This window comes from Penicillium samsonianum (genome assembly GCF_028829775.1).
Source record: "Penicillium samsonianum strain IBT 33392 chromosome Unknown utg000007l_segment0_segment0, whole genome shotgun sequence".
Lineage (NCBI taxonomy): Eukaryota > Fungi > Ascomycota > Eurotiomycetes > Eurotiales > Aspergillaceae > Penicillium > Penicillium samsonianum.
The window spans coordinates 4,293,788-4,309,851 of NW_026643265.1; the positions used below are offsets into that span (position 1 = coordinate 4,293,788).

The 16,064-nt window shown below is 51.6% G+C and overlaps 6 protein-coding genes across 6 annotated transcripts; 2 read left to right on the forward strand and 4 right to left on the reverse strand.

The window, feature by feature from the left end:
* Positions 1–207: 207 nt before the first annotated feature.
* N7471_012493 (uncharacterized protein) lies at positions 208–942 on the reverse strand (the record flags this gene model as incomplete). Its single annotated transcript, XM_057285212.1, has 1 exon — positions 208–942. One exon carries the CDS (start codon positions 940–942, stop codon positions 208–210), a length of 735 nt encoding a protein of 244 aa, XP_057131478.1.
* Positions 943–3,151: 2,209 nt separating this feature from the next.
* On the reverse strand, positions 3,152–5,626 carry N7471_012494 (putative Patatin family phospholipase; the record flags this gene model as incomplete). Its single annotated transcript, XM_057285213.1, has 3 exons — positions 3,152–4,379; positions 4,430–5,274; positions 5,348–5,626. The coding sequence occupies 3 exons, from the start codon at positions 5,624–5,626 to the stop codon at positions 3,152–3,154; spliced, it is 2,352 nt and encodes a 783-aa protein (XP_057131479.1).
* Positions 5,627–6,311: 685 nt separating this feature from the next.
* On the reverse strand, positions 6,312–7,384 carry N7471_012495 (uncharacterized protein; the record flags this gene model as incomplete). Its single annotated transcript, XM_057285214.1, has 2 exons — positions 6,312–7,077; positions 7,137–7,384. The coding sequence occupies 2 exons, from the start codon at positions 7,382–7,384 to the stop codon at positions 6,312–6,314; spliced, it is 1,014 nt and encodes a 337-aa protein (XP_057131480.1).
* A 327-nt stretch (positions 7,385–7,711) lies between these two features.
* On the reverse strand, positions 7,712–9,091 carry N7471_012496 (uncharacterized protein; the record flags this gene model as incomplete). Its single annotated transcript, XM_057285215.1, has 1 exon — positions 7,712–9,091. One exon carries the CDS (start codon positions 9,089–9,091, stop codon positions 7,712–7,714), a length of 1,380 nt encoding a protein of 459 aa, XP_057131481.1.
* Positions 9,092–9,636: 545 nt separating this feature from the next.
* N7471_012497 (proteasome regulatory particle base subunit RPN2) lies at positions 9,637–13,308 on the forward strand (the record flags this gene model as incomplete). The annotated part of the gene is made up of 5 exons (XM_057285216.1): positions 9,637–9,776; positions 9,883–10,052; positions 10,112–10,635; positions 10,702–12,939; positions 12,991–13,308. 5 exons carry the CDS (start codon positions 9,637–9,639, stop codon positions 13,306–13,308), a joined length of 3,390 nt encoding a protein of 1,129 aa, XP_057131482.1.
* An 895-nt stretch (positions 13,309–14,203) lies between these two features.
* On the forward strand, positions 14,204–16,046 carry N7471_012498 (putative acyl-CoA dehydrogenase; the record flags this gene model as incomplete). The annotated part of the gene is made up of 4 exons (XM_057285217.1): positions 14,204–14,318; positions 14,384–14,395; positions 14,457–14,731; positions 14,811–16,046. The coding sequence occupies 4 exons, from the start codon at positions 14,204–14,206 to the stop codon at positions 16,044–16,046; spliced, it is 1,638 nt and encodes a 545-aa protein (XP_057131483.1).
* Positions 16,047–16,064: the final 18 nt, after the last annotated feature.

Sequence of the window (16,064 nt, forward strand, 5' to 3'; positions counted from 1 at the left end):
CCATATATCCTGTATAATATACAGTACTGGGCACTTGAGTCAATCAATCCCAATACATCATACCCTCACCTCCACTGTACAATATGTACGAAGCGCGAAAGGTGTCTTGTGTGCGACATCAAATGTCAATTCGTATCACAAATTCAAGACTCCTTCAGCGCAGTAATAGATGGCGAGGTGCCACTCAGACGCTCACCTACTTAGTATTTACTGAGGGGAGGCTGAAGGAGGAGGTCCAGTGGGGGCGGGAAGCCCAGTGGAAGACCCCTGGAGCTTCTCGAAGGGAATAGAGAAGGGCAGGTCGGTGGGGAAACCGGAGGGGAATGCACTCAGGATTCCGCTCGGGATGGAGGAGGGGAGGTCTGTGGGGAACTGGCGCTTCTCAAAGCCGCTGGGGAAGCCCGTGGGAGTGGGGAATCCCGAGGAAGGAGAGCCAGTGGGAGTAGGGAATCCCGAGGAAGGAGTGCCGGTGGGAGTCGGGAAGCTGCTAGAAGGTCCGCTAGGAGGGCCGTTGAAGGGAGGGCCCTGGTGACCGGGTCCCCAGGGGAACTGACGCTTGTCAAAGGGGAGACCAGTGGGCACGGGGAAGCCAGTGGGGAAGCCACTGGGGGATTCAGTTGGGAAACCACTGGGAATGCCGCTGGGGAAGCCTGTGGGAGTGGGGAATCCCGAGGAAGGAGTGCCAGTGGGAGTAGGGAAGCCGCTGGGAGGTCCGTCGGGGAACTGGCGCTTGTCGAAGGGGAGGCCAGTGGGAACACCGGTGGGAGTGCCGCTGGGGGTGCCGCTGGGAGTGCCGGTGGGAGTGCCGGTGGGAGTGCCGCTGGGGGTAGCGCTGGATGAGGTGAGCGCGTCACTGGGGGCTCCAGCGAAAGGAGGGGGACCCTGGGGCAGGGCGAGGGCACAGCCCATCAATCCCATAGCAGCGATGCCGGTGTACTTCATTGTGATTGGTATAGATTAATTGGAAGATATATCAAGAAAAGAATGGAGAAATTTGGACGAAAATCAGACTTGATATATGGGTGGTATATCAAAGACAGATCTTATGGTTTGGAGAAAGAAGGGCCGAAGACGGGTTTAAAAGGCTGCCGATTTATCAAGATTGTTGATCTGGGACCTCCGAGGCCGAAGTGGATTCCGTGATCGCGCCATGACTTCAGTATCGTTGCCTCATCAGAGGCTGGGTAGGCCGGAAGGTGGACTGGCCGGACGACAATACCTTAAGCGGTAAAGGTAGGCGTGTCGATCTTAACTTGAGAGACCTTAGGGTCAGGGACCAGGCACACAGCACCTGTGGACGGGCAAAGGCATATAGCTTTGGGCTGAGGTATTTTCCTTGAATCCTTCGCTGGCCAGCCAACACGTAAAAGGAAAAAGTGGTTCCGATACGTTCGACAAGGCAAGTATCGACGGTACGATTGGGCTACAGACGCCACATCCAGGTACCAAACAATAGTGCGACGATCATCTTCCGCGTGCAGCATAGCATAAAAAGCAGTTCGATGATTGTCGGGATGATCTAACCGTATCAAATGCTTCCTTCGAATCCTTTCTAGTAAATAGGCTCGCAACTTGGTACGGACAAGAGCGAAACTGGTTCTCACTCGGCTTCAGGGCGCCTGGCGTAAGTTGCCCCTTTTGGGGGGCCGTAGCACATCATGTTAGAGATGATGTGCTCATCCCTCATTTTTTCACTTTGTCCGTAACAGAATGGCTGGTCATCCGTTTCATGTGTATGACTTTCGCCACACCGTGCGTGTCAAGGAGGCTGATACACAGCCTGTGTCAGAATGTGCTGGTTGTCCACGGACGAGGGTGGACTCAAGGTGGCTAGAAAAAGTTGGGAGAGAAACTGATTGATAACCGAGGACCAATGGTCATTGACTGATCGGCGAGGTGGAATAAAATTTGTTCCAATATTTTCTGGTTGGGAACATTTAGGCTGATTTTGGATCCGCAATGGACACGCGCTCAGAACGACTCGATGATAGTTCCCCCATGGTTGAGCTGTGATGTGTTCCACTGGAATACAGAAAGCATGGTCTGTTTCTACAGAAGATCTAGAACATAGAGAGAGGCCACAACCTTGGAGATGGCCTGGAACACCACTTCATGACCGAGTCGTCGTCAGCCTTGGGGGTGAAGGTCCAGATGGCCCACAGTGGACCCGTGACATAGGATCGACATTGGTAGTTGGACACTTCCACTTTTCCCTTAAAACACCTGTAAGAAGGACATCACGGCAAATTATGGACCTGTTTCGTGATTAGCTTCAATATATCGGCATATCGATGTACCACATATATTATGTTACTACATCCATGGATTGCATGGACACGTAAAACGCGTGTATCCATGACCCATCATCCGAATCTGCGAAACTGCCGATTGTTTCCTGATATTGATTTGCCTCTGATCTCCACTATCTTCTTTCTAGTTGGCTGTACGAGGACGCCAAGCATTTCTTCGGGGCTGATAAGCTCACTCAGCGGCATGTTCTCGGGACTTGTGCTGGAAAACAGCTTACGGTAGTTTCAGGGCCATTAGCGCTGACGGTGGAGCCTTGTATCAACCCTTGAGTGTAGAATAATATATCCTTATGGAACTTAAACTTGGCTAGCCGCTTGAAGGTCTAAACCCAAACTCCATCTCATGTGGGAATTCAACACCCCACGGTGAACATTTACCCGCTATATACAGGAAACCGCCGTATGCATGTCATATGTTGTAGATAGCAAAAACGAAACGGAAAGGAAAGAAGCAAACCCCGCGAATCCGCTGGATTCGATATGCTGAAAACCGAAACACAAAGAGGGATACCCAAGAGGTGGTCTAGTATAAGGATGTCGGGTTGCATAGACAAAACCCCCCCTTTATAAATGCCAGCAATCCGTACAATCACAGTCAAAGAGAGGAAACATAACCGAGCCAGAGAGATGCAATGTATGCTTAGGCTGCAGGCGTACAGAATCACAAACTTAACACGGAACAAGGATCAAAAAGCCTGTTTTAGTGGCCTATATCGTACGGGCCACGAAATTAGTTTGATTGAAGGGGCGGGCTTGTATGTGTCAAAGAACCGGGAGTTTGTGGCCCGTGACTCCTGAAGAAGCGTGGAACGGAGTACGATACACAATTGATCGCATATTCTTCAAGGCCGCTGTTTACGCGTTAGGGAGTCAGGCGAGCTCGGATGGATTGTTGGCGTTGGAGTCATGCTGAGTAGATGGTGGGCCGAGAGATCGCGAGCCGACGGCGCATAAGCCTGCTTTGGGGAACTGCGACGAGCCGTAGCGGAAGGGGTGAAGCCCGCGCCAGAAGAGAATGAGGATCGTCGGGACCGGACGGGGCTACGGGGCCAATGGCTCCCAAGTGCTCCACCAAATGAGGATGACTCCGAAGACGCTCGGTGCCCTGCGAGTTTGGGACGAAGCGTGTATGATCGTTCGAGCTCGTCGTCGCTGCTTGACCCGATGTCGAATATCGCTCCGTTGGTAAATGATACTGAAGATGTACGGCGGTGGGTCCTTGTTTGGGTTGACATGAGGACTGACTCACTCGACTGCGAGAGAGTTGGGTTCTCCAGTGAAACAGTGCTTCGTGCCTTTCTCAGTTCCCGGTCTGGCCGATGCCGTGACTGTCCGCCCGAGTGTCTCTTTTCCAGCTCGTGGCTGTGGGATCCTCTTCGCCTGTCGCGATAACGCCCCCTTGCACTGCTGTCTCCCGAGTCAATCGAGTGACGGCTGCGGTTTGGCATGCGTAGATCAACCTGGCTCGGACTGAAAGCTACCCGGGCCCGCATATTTTGAATTGCATTATCGAGTGCCAGCTCGATGGCGCAGTGGTTTCGAATACGGCTTAGTCTTGGCCATGTCGCCCGCTCGCCACTTAGGCATGCTGAAAGCATGAACTCTGTTGTCGGATTTTCCAAGAGCCGTGGGAAGTTGGAGGAAATGAGTTCCGGGTATATGTTGATGTCTCCATGATATTTCTGGTTCACGATAGAGGCAAACTTGGTCATTGATGTTGGGAAGACTCCAAGTTCCGACAGGACGTTCATTCGATATAGAACCTCATCTTTGGCAAGGTGTGTCATCGTGTTCATCCATCGAGGGATGAATGAAGGGCTGTCGTTTGTCTCATCCTGTGGACCTGTTTCCTTTGGAAGGAATGGCACCACATGGGGGTTCACCTGAGAGACAATGAAATGATTCACGTTAAACATCTCTGATAACCGTGTCATGGGCAGGTCTCCATCGACAGAGCCATCGATATACTGTTTGTGAAGATCATTCCACGGGACCGGTTCTCCTGTCAATGGATCTTTGGCCATCAACGTGAATGGCCTGAAGACAAAGGGAACAGAACATGATACCGCCCTTGAGAGACGTTAGCAATCGGTCAAGAGGATGGAAAAGTGGGAACTTACACAGCAGACCAGATCAACACATTGGGCGCGGAAATATAGTTCAACAGACGTGGAAGCTCATACATGCCGGCACTTGACACACAGATGTTCAGGATTCTGCGGGTGCGGTTATATGCTTCCTGAAAGGTCATATCTCCCAGCCAGTTCCTGATCGTCTTCGCCAAGTGGGATATGTCAAAAAATGATCCAAACTTCAAAAAACGAGTCATCTTCTGTAGGATATTTTCCTCTTGGCCCTTCTCATTGAAGACGTCAAAATCCCCATGTACGTAGGTATCCAAAAGCGCCGGCAGCTCTTCATCTGTGCGCGTGCAAAAGACCGCGCACACAATACTACCAGCAGAGGCACCTGAGATAATTCGAGGGATCATGTTTGCCTCATAGAGGGCCTTTAGAACCCCGATATGGGTCATGCCAAAAGTGGCACCGCCGGAGAAGAGGAGCGCACTGCGACCAAATGCCTGTCTAGCTGCCAGCAGCTGGTCCAAGATATACTTCAGCTCCAGCCCGTCGCAGCGATCATGCACCGACAGGTCCACCAGCGTGGCAATGGTCTCCAAAGCCGTGGTGATATACCTATCTATCAAATCCTTGGTACCGATATGTGAATGGCGATATAGAGAGGCATTGCTCATATGCGCCAGGTCCCGACTCAGCGCAGTGCGCACCAGAAACAGCATCCGGCTTACATCACAGCTGATACGAGCCTCTTCCAACTGTCGCAAACGATCCTGTACCAAGCGAGGATCATATTCGGTGCACTCGAGCGTCTGCTTCCAGGCGTTATTGTCCTCTAGTTCATCCAGTTCACTGGCGCAACTTCGCCATTCCTCGTACGACACAGCCTGCAGCCTAAAGGTTAGAAATGGTCACTTTGCAGATGCGATATCCTGTTTCAGGTACACTGCATGTACTTACATTCTTTATTTTCAGGTATAGGACTTGTTTGCGGTCCTCGTTGTCCGCCCTTTGTTTCCGCTGTTCTTTGGAGAGACCATCACGGTAGGTGTGCAGAGTATCACCGGCCCAATTCCACGAATCCTTCACAAGCGACGATACTGCTGGGATAGAGATCGCTTTCCGGAGCGGCCGCGGAGGTAAGGGTTGGGGTAATGGGTGTTCTTGGGAGTGTTTGCGCCCTTGATGGCACTGAACTATTGTGGGGTCGCCCAACACCGACATGGCAGGCCTGTGCATTGGGGAAGCAAGCCATCCAGCCGGGGTCTGAAATGCGGAGGTCTGTTAAGTTAATGAAACTAGTATAATAAAAACGAACAAGTAAATGAGTTGAAGAAGTAGAGAATCCCCAGATTCAAGTTTGGCGGTGACCTAACAAACGTCACGAGGGCCAATGGTAGCCAGTTTCTTCAGGCCCTTGGGGCTGACCACTTTCGTTTCTTTTTATGACCATTTCACTATCACTCTATTACATTAATGTATTACTCCAGGAGATATTCCATTTATAATATTTCGGCCTATTCTGTCTTCTGTAGCCGACAATGTCAGAAGACATGTTTTTCCCCATGATCTCACCCCACGATCATCTACCCCATCTCGGACAGTGGGGAAGCATATAATATTTGCCTACAGAATACACTGAGAGATTTCTCACAGTTTTTCGCTGTTTTCTCAATTTCTCTCCAATGAAGATGGCTAATTTTCTTTTTTTGGCAATCATTGGAATATGACGCACTTTAATAATTGGGCATCGACCCCGTGGAGACCGGGCCGGGGTCCTCTTCACATGCAAGCGACATGTGAGCCCTCCAGGGCTGAGTTTTGCCTCTATATGTCATTCTTCGAAATGTGTAGCTACAATGCATGCGTACATGGGCAGTATTGAATATGATTGGACGGCCAAATAACCAAAAGCAGAAGATTATCATATCTGACAGAGCCATTCCTTCAGCGCATGTCTTGCCCGCACCTCGACCCCATTCTCGCGCCAGAAGTGGCCTGCACCATTAATTATCCGAAACTGGAACTGACTGCGTGGTATGTGCACCATCTCATCTGACCACCTCTCCAGTTTCCCAACAGATGTGAAGGTATCCTGGTCCCCAAACAGCGCCAGGGTGTGGTGCGTGCTCTGCTGGTCTGCTGGACGCGGGCAGGGGATGTGGGGACCTTTTGGGATCTCCGTTTTCACGTTTAGTGATAAGATCGAGAAAACAGTTAGGAATTGGCTAATCGGCGGCAATAGCGGAGACACGAGGAGATAGGAGACGGATGTCGTCAATGCACGGAGGTCTGAGGCGTCGGCCAGACTGTGAGTCATTTGAAGTTGTTCCAGGGACAATGTAGCTATCCGTTTTGCTGTGCTCCTAATCTCGTGTATGGGTGTCGCTTTGTTTGTAGAGGTTGTCGTTGGCACCGATTGAAATAGGTCCAGCATAGTATCGAGGGTCGGTACATGTGAGGCAATCAAAGACCCATATGAATAGCCACCAAGGATGAGACAGATATCTGGGCTATTTTTAACTCCGTCGGTGGCTTTGTGAGGCTTTGGGGAGTCTATTTGCTCCCTCGGGGCCAATGCGAGCTTAAGGAAGTGCAAATATTGCAGCATGAATCCGTAGAACGACACATAATCACCAAGCTCGGGCTTTGCAGTCCAGCTTGTTCGTCCTTCAGAGTCACCAGCTCCACTATATATCACCCGTTAGCAACTTGGTCATGGCGGAGTGTTAGCAATGGATGATTATACCGAAAGTTGAATGTCCCCACGATACAGCCGGCTTGTAGAAGCTCACTGCCGATGAAACTGACGACTGGATCATCGTAGCATCCTCCTAGAGTTGCGTATGGATGCGCGACAATGGCACCGCGGTTGGGCCAGGTTGTTGGTGATTGTATATTTTGGAGCGTGGGCGGGAGATAAATGCGGCATTCGAGCTTGTTGCCATCGTAAACAGATGGGAGGAAAAAAGAGAAGGTTGCTGATGGAAGATCCATGGCTGAATCTAATTTATTTCATATTTCTTTTCTTTGAAATGCATCTCTTACAGTTCGCTGTTAATAGGAATACCGGATGAGGAGGGTGCGGCCAGGTTTCTGTGGTCCGCCCAATAAGTGGAGGAGACCAACTACTAGACAAAATCCGAACATCACCTCTAGAGCCAAGTGTGCGAAATATATGGGTATATAGCGAGACAGTGATCGAATTTACCAAGAAATACATTTATCGGACGAAAAGATGAAATTACCACTTGGCTAGAAGATGCTATGTAGATCGTGCAGATATGGGTTTTTATTCATTTAAATATGTGCGAAAGGCACTGATCAGGTCAGCCATGACGGATCTGGCTCATCATCATCCTCCGACCTGGCATCAGAATGATGATCTGCATCCTTGAGCAGATCGGCTGGAGGTTCTGGGTTGTCATTTTCCAGCTGACCCGCACGGGAGTCCTCATGGCCCTCCTCAAAGTTGTGGTCTATCAGAGGAGAATCTTTAGGAGAAGTAGAGTCCAGGGGTGCATCATCTTCATCCACCGCGAGGCCAAAGGCGGGAAGAAGCAAGCCCCTTGCTTCTCGCAGGGCCTCTAGCTCAGCTGCAATGCAGCAAACTAATAGCTTCCAGTCCTTATCCTCGGCGAGCTCCAGATGTGATTCGATCCGGTGAATGGTTCTCTCCAAGTCATCCAGAATACTCCTCACGAGCCCGTCTTTGTAACCTGTCAGTGTGGATTCCTCTGACTCGGTCGTTGACGTGGTCATCTCAACATAATGTCGCATGTTGGCTTGTAAGCGCTTCTCAAAGCCAGTGACATCGGATACCGCTTGTTTCCATACTCCGCCTCCTTCTTCCAGTGCCAGTATTTCCGCATCCACTTTCTGTTGCCTACTGTGCAACCCGACCTGTTCGGTGTTCCAATGCTCCTGGGCCATGTCAAGTGTGCGACGCTTGGGATTCAAAGAGTGAAAGGTGGATTCGCTTGAGCTTTGGGATAACGGTTGAATAGGAGGGTCACGGAGGTAGTTTTGGATGTCGGAGTCGAGTAAAGACAAAGATTCAGTATAAGAAGAAAGCTTCGCCTCGACAGAGTTGTTGATGTGTGATATCTCGCTCACAAGATGTCGATGTTTCGCTTTCATCTCATACAGCCTGGTCTCCAATTCATGAATGTCAGTCTCGAGGTTCCGAGCCTCTTCTTCTAGTTGCTTTGAACGTCGGCTCTCCTCATCTCCATGTATAGTAGTAATAGCGTCTTCTAGACCATTTCTTCTCGAGAGGAAGCTTTGGATATCATGCAGCGCGTTGTCCCTTTCGTTGGTCTGAGATGTGAGAATCTCTCGTTCTTCTTCTCGTAACTTCAGTAGATCATATATTGATTGAAATATGCCTTCTCGGGCAGCCCGAAGCCCGATTTTCTTGGGCGCGGGCTGCCTGGGAGGCACCGTGGAAGGGGACTGTGATCGACTCGCATTAGATGATAATGTTGGAGTCAAAATTCCGGTGGAGATATCATTTCCCTGAGGCCCAGCGAGAACAGATAGAAGGCCTTCGCTTTGAGCATCGATTAGGACTTGGAGATTGCGTTGTATGTGTTTTGTCTGACGTTCAACATATAAAAGAGGGTCATGGTGGTACATAGAAGCTCCAGCCGGCACTGGTGGTAGCTTCTTACCACGAAAGGATTGTTGAAGAAGCGTCGACATGACAGAGAAAGGAGCGTGGATGACCCAGATTCAACAGGAGGAAGAGTTGGAGCTTTGTCGCGGTAGCCCTGGGTAGGAAGACTATTTAGTAGTTTTGGTAGAAGATCTGATCAACTCTTGAAATCATCACCGGATCAGAAAGAAATAATCCATTTGCCTGGTGATGGTGAGCTGTTTACCGCGGACTGGGGCCGCTCGCAGCTGACCGAGCGCCATTCACGTGATCCTTCATGTACAGTCAGCTCCGCTCAGGCGTTGACGTTGCTCTCGCGCCAGCAAAGCTTCTGACAACTGCTCCCAGCTTCCATTCGTACGTGCACTTCATCCATTTCGTCTCTTTCATTTAATCAACTTTTGTCTTTCTTGTCATATTCTCATCATTTGGGGTGACTGATTCCCCCTTGACACCTTGTTCTGCGCTGGGGCTGACTCGCTGTTTCAAGCTCTCTCCCGATTGACGTTGCTTCATCACAACAGCAACAAAACACCTATCACTCCTCAAATTCCGTCCAGCAAATTGTGACGCGAATTGCTCCTCAATAAAGATGGTCGGACTCGTATCGGCCGCCGGTTTGGTTGGCTTCCTCTCCGAGCCTGACCCAGAGCTCAAGGTCTTTGCTTTGAAGACATTAGATTCTCAGATCGATCATCTCTGGACAGAGGTTGTTAACTCTGTTCCTGAAATGTAAGTTTCTTTTGATTAGACTTGTGAGAATGAGCTTCATCTCGATTGTTGCGTCATTTCTCCCGAGTCCGACCGGCTACTAGGCCCCTGCTGACTATCCATGTAGTGAGGCTCTCTACGAAGATGAATCATTTCCGGAACGCGGCCTTGCGGCACTAGTCGCATCGAAGGTATATTATCATCTGCAGGAATATAACGAGAGCATGGTTCTTGCTCTGGGTGCTGGAAAGCTGTTCAAGTTGGAAAACGGCGGCGAGTATGAGGAGACCATTATCGGTATGTTGAAGAAGATCCGCAGTATTGGCTCTCTTTGATACTAACATGTTTCCCCATAGCGAAATGCGTTGATACCTTCGTCTCTCTATCTGCCGCCCAACGGCCTACCGCGGGTGACCAACCAGCCAATCTGAACACTGCATTCCCAGCATCGGGCGACGGTGCTACCAGCACATCCGCCAGCCTCACTTCTCCTATCACACCTTTCTCCAAATCCGCACTGCCCTCGAAATCCTTGCTTTCTCGCGCGGAGGTTCCCGGCGTGGACGCCGCACACCCTGGTGGCGATGACACTAGCGTTCAGCACGAGGAAAACTCCCTTGTGTTGAAGCGCGGTGTCCAGGGTCAACTGCAGACCGTTATTGAGCGATTGTTTGAAGCCTGCTTCCGACAAAAGCGATACCGTCAGGTCATTGGAATCGCCATCGAGGCAAAGAACTTGGATGTACTCCGCATGGCCATCCTCCGCGCCAGTAGCGACGAGAAGCAGGAGGAGGGCGACTCCCGTGGCAGCGAGGAGCTCATGGAATATGTCCTGGACATCTGCATGGGCATTGTCCAAGAACGAGCCTTCCGCAGCGAGGTTTGTGTTCCCCAAAGATTTCTACACCATTTGCCTGAGTCGGCTAACCAAGGCTTAATTTTCTAGATCCTCAAACTAATTTTGGAACTTCTTAATGAAATCCCGGCACCCGACTTCTTCTCGATCGCCAAATGCGTTGTCTACCTTAATGAACACTCGATGGCCTCCGCTATTCTCCGTCAGCTGGTTGAGAAGGGAGATGCGCGATCCCTCGCCGTTGCTTATCAAATCTCCTTCGACCTTTACGACAACAGCACCCAAGAGTTCCTTCAGAAGGTTCGACAAGAGATTGCTGAGCTTGTTCCCGAAGACGAGGCGGAGAAGGAGAACAATGAAGAGGACAACGAGCCAAGAGAGTCTGACGCATTACTCGAAGACCAGGGAAGCTCTTCCCGGCCCTCGGATAAACATTCAGATCTGCCAGAGGATGCTGTGACTGCATTCAAGAACATACTCTTAATTCTGGATGGAATCAAGACAATCCAGTTGAATCTGGAATTCTTATACCGGAACAACAAGGCTGACATCGCGATTCTGAACAAGATTCGTGACAGCCTTGAGGCTCGCAATTCTATTTTCCACACTGCCGTGACACTTTCAAATGCGTTCATGCATGCGGGAACCACCCACGATAAGTTCTTCCGTGACAACCTAGAGTGGCTCGGCAAGGCCGTGAATTGGTCCAAATTCACAGCTACTGCTGCATTGGGCTGTATCCACCGCGGCAACCTCAGCCAGGGTCAGAAGCTCCTCCAGCCTTACCTGCCCCGCGAACACATCGCTGGAGTTGGAGGCTCAGGATCTGTCTACAGCCAAGGTGGTTCCCTCTACGCCTTCGGTCTCATCTACGCCAACCACGGTGGCATGGCAGTTGATATTATTCGCGACCACTTCAAGAAGGCCACGGAAGAGGTGGTTCAGCACGGTGGTGCTCTTGGTCTTGGTGTTGCGGGTATGGCGACAGGCGACGAAGGCATTTACGAAGACTTGCGCAGCGTTCTTTACACTGATTCCGCTCTCAATGGTGAGGCCGTCGGTCTCGCTATGGGTCTCATCATGCTTGGCACCGGTAACATGAAGGCTCTTGAGGACATGATCCAGTACGCACACGACACGCAGCACGAGAAGATCGTTCGTGGTCTTGCTATGGGTATGGCTTTGATCATGTTCGGACGCCAAGAAGCTGCGGACGAACTCATCAACGGTCTCCTCGGTGACCCCGACCCAACTCTGCGCTACGGTGGTATCATGACCATTGCCCTGGCTTACTGCGGCACTGGCAGCAACAAGGCAGTCCGCAAGCTTCTGCACGTCGCTGTAAGTGATGTCAACGACGATGTGCGCCGAGTTGCCGTGCTCAGCTTGGGATTCATTTTGTTCCGCAAGCACCAGAGTGTCCCTCGCATGGTCGAGCTGCTTTCCGAGTCATACAACCCTCACGTCCGATACGGTGCTGCCATGGCGCTCGGTATCTCCTGCGCCGGAACCGGCTTGGACGAAGCCATCGACCTCCTGGAGCCTATGCTCAAGGATTCGACCGACTTTGTTCGTCAAGGTGCTTTGATCTCTCTTGCCATGGTTCTCGTCCAGCAGAACGAGGCCATGAACCCCCGTGTTACCAGCCTCCGCAAGGCCATGATGAAGATGCTTGGTGACCGTCACGAGGATGCTATGGCTAAGTTCGGTTGTGCCATTGCTCTCGGTATCATTGATGCCGGTGGCCGAAACTGCACTATTAGTTTGCAGACGCAGACGGGTAATCTCAACATGCCCGGCATCGTCGGTGTTGCAGTCTTCGTCCAATACTGGTACTGGTTCCCTCTCACACACTTCTTGTCGCTTAGCTTCACCCCAACATCCGTGATCGGTGTCGACCACAAGCTCGAAGTCCCACACTTCAAGTTCCACAGCAACACCCGCCCCAGTCTATTCGACTACCCCCCTGAGCAACAGGTGAAGACCGAGGAGGCCCCCGAGAAGGTCAAGACGGCTGTTCTTTCTACCACTGCCCAGGCCAAGCGTCGCGCGCAGCGTCGGGAGAAGCAAGCCCGCCGCGAGAGCATGGACATTGACCAAGCGCCCACAACACCCAAGGCTACTGATCAGCTTGACGCAATGGACACGGACGATGTTACTAAGGAGGACGAAGAAGGCAAGGAGACAGAGAAGGTTGCTGCCGAGGTGCAGAAGAAGAAGGCAGAGCGGGAGAAGGTGGGGTACGAGTTGGACAACCTGTCAAGGGTACTTCCAGCTCAGCTCAAGTACCTCACTTTCCCCGATCCGCGGTACGAGCCGGTCAAGAGGGTACGTTCATTCACATTTATCCCAATGAATTTAATGCTAACAAAACTGCAGCCCACTGGCGGTGTTGTCGTTGTTCTCGACAAGCAGCCCGACGAGCCTCGCGAGGTTTTTGAGTTGAAGGCCAGCAAAGAGGCTCGCCAACCGCCTCCTCCGACCGAAACCCTCCAGGACCGCCTGCAGGCCGCCATCGGAACCGCTGCTCTGCAGACCCCTCAACGGGCCGATGCTCGGGCTGCTGTATCCGCTGCCACCTCAGGTGCTGCGGCTGGTGCGGGTGTTCTGACGGCGGTGGATGAGGACGAAGAAGGCGTAGAGGACGCACCTGTCCCTGACGATTTCACGTACGAGTCTGATGGTGAAGAGCAGTAGAGTGTTGTTGCGGCATAGAATCTTGATGCTGGATGTATTACTAGACTAATCAGGCTGTCTACGCCGACGTGATCTATTTGGGGGCTAGTATAGCTTTCCGTCACTGTGATTGATATGAAACTTCCTATGTTACTTTTAAATTACCCTGTATTCTTGTATTCTATGCACTCGGTCAAAAGACTACAGCACGGTTGCCTTAATTTGAACACGCCGGTTAGACCGGCTTGAAGCAAGGGTTTTCTGGAGTAGAACTTGCACATGCCAGAGGTACATACAACATAGTGACGAAACCACGAACCAGACTCAATTGTACAAAGTGACTACTTTGTATTCTTCTATATAAGAGTGAAATTGTTTATAGCTGTGTCGAGATATCTATATATTCGCAGAATTGTAGCAACATGGAATACTCCAATCGCAATCCGGCCGATACTCATCTTCACATGTTCACATGCCAGTTTCGGCCCTACCCCGAACTGTGTCTGACTCAGCAATCCACCGCACCTGGCCACAGAGGACTGTTATGCCTCGGCACTGCTATTATGACGCAGCACAAGCCAATAACCTGTCTGTCAACGGCGATGACCGAGATGATCATCAGCCAATGAAGCGCTGCTACAACGTAAGGTCAGATCTATGTTGTACTACGTGTGGGAGCATGTGAACTGGTACTGTGATGCTCCGAGGCCCCTTTTGGTGCATCTTGATGTCCATACTTGGAATATCGCCCGAACTTAGCGGAAATTGTTCGTTGCCCCATAACTCATATATTCCCCAGATTCCCCGGACTTGAAATTTTCTTCTTTCTCCCCAAACTACTATTCCTCGACCTTAATATAAATCTTTGTTGTGCGCCTTTTCCCCCTCATCCCTCTCCTCCACTCCCATCGCCACCATGGCAAAGACATTTAGCAAGGAGGACGTCGCGTCGCATAGCAAGGGCGACAGTCCCTGGATCATCATCGACGAAGATGTCTATGATGTTTCCAAGTTCCAAGATGAGCACCCTGGTAAGTGAAGTCATGCGTGCAAATGCATGGGAATCACATGCTAACGGTTTTTTTTTTTTGAACAGGTGGAAAGAAGAGTACGTTGGTCCCAGAGCATCTGCTACGTCCGATAAATCCATATTGACAGTGTGTGTCTAGTTCTCCAGCGAGTTGCCGGAAAGGACGCTTCAAAACAGTTCTGGAAGTACCACAACGACGGAATTTTGAAGAAGTATAAGGGTCAACTGCTGATCGGTTCGTTGGATACGAAGAAGGCGGCACCGGCACCCCCGGCACCAGCGCCAGCCCCGAAAAAGGCTGCCGAGCCGAAGCCCACCGCCTCTTCGTCCTCCGTGACACCGCCTGCCACCGGCGAGCCCCAGGACCCTTACGGAGAGTTGATCCCCTTCGCCGATCCCTCATGGTACCAGGGTGTAAGTTTTGCTTTTACTATCTGCCACAGGTTTCTGAGTTTTACGGTTGCACAGAAGCTAATTTATATGTCGCTCACAGTATGCATCCCCCTACTTTAACGAGTCCCACGCCGCACTGCGAGACGAGGTCCGCCAGTGGGTCGAGTCCGAGATCGAGCCATATGTGACCGAATGGGACGAGGCCAAGGAAGTGCCCGCCCACATTTACAAGCAGATGGGTGAGCGTGGCTACCTGGCCGGACTGCTGGGTGTCCACTTCCCCGAGAAGCACACCCCATACCGCGTGAAGTCTGTGTCACCAGACCGGTGGGATTTGTTCCACGAGATGCTGTTGACCGACGAGCTGTCGCGTGCCGGCAGCGGTGGTCTGGTGTGGAGCCTGATCGGTGGCTTCGGAATTGGCTGCCCGCCATTGGTCAAGTTCGGCAAGAAGCCGCTGGTCGACCGAATCCTTCCGGGTATCTTGGCCGGCGAGAAGCGTATCTGCCTCGCCATTACCGAGCCCGATGCGGGCAGTGACGTCGCAAACTTGGGTTGCGAGGCTAAGCTCACCGAAGATGGTAAGCACTACATCGTCAACGGCGAGAAGAAGTGGATCACCAACGGTATCTACTCTGATTACTTCACGACCGCCGTGCGCACCGGCAAAGACGGCATGAACGGCCTCAGCGTGCTGCTCATCGAGCGCTCAGCCGGCGGCGTCAGCACCCGCCGCATGGACTGCCAGGGTGTGTGGTCCAGTGGCACGACTTACGTCACCTTCGAGGACGTCAAGGTGCCCGTGGAGAACCTGATCGGCAAGGAGAACCAGGGCTTCAAGGTTATCATGACCAACTTCAACCACGAGCGCATCGGCATCGTGATTCAATGCGTGCGCTTCTCGCGTGTCTGCTACGAGGAGTCCATGAAGTTCGCGCACAAGCGCAAGACCTTCGGCAAGCGTCTCATCGACCACCCGGTTATTCGCATGAAACTCGCCAATATGGCCCGCCAGATCGAGGCCACCTACAACTGGCTCGAGAACATCATCTTCCAGTGCCAGTCCATGGAGGATACCGAGGCTATGCTTAAGCTCGGCGGTGCCATTGCTGGATTGAAGGCGCAGTCTACGCAATGCTTTGAGTTCTGCGCTCGCGAGGCTAGTCAGATCTTTGGTGGTCTGAGTTACAGCCGCGGCGGCCAGGGCGGTAAGATCGAGAGACTGTACCGTGATGTGCGTGCCTATGCTATCCCCGGTGGTAGTGAGGAGATTATGCTTGATCTGAGTATGCGCCAGAGTTTGCGTGTCCACGGCATGTTCGGCATGAAGCTGTAAAGCGTTTTCTGGGTGCTT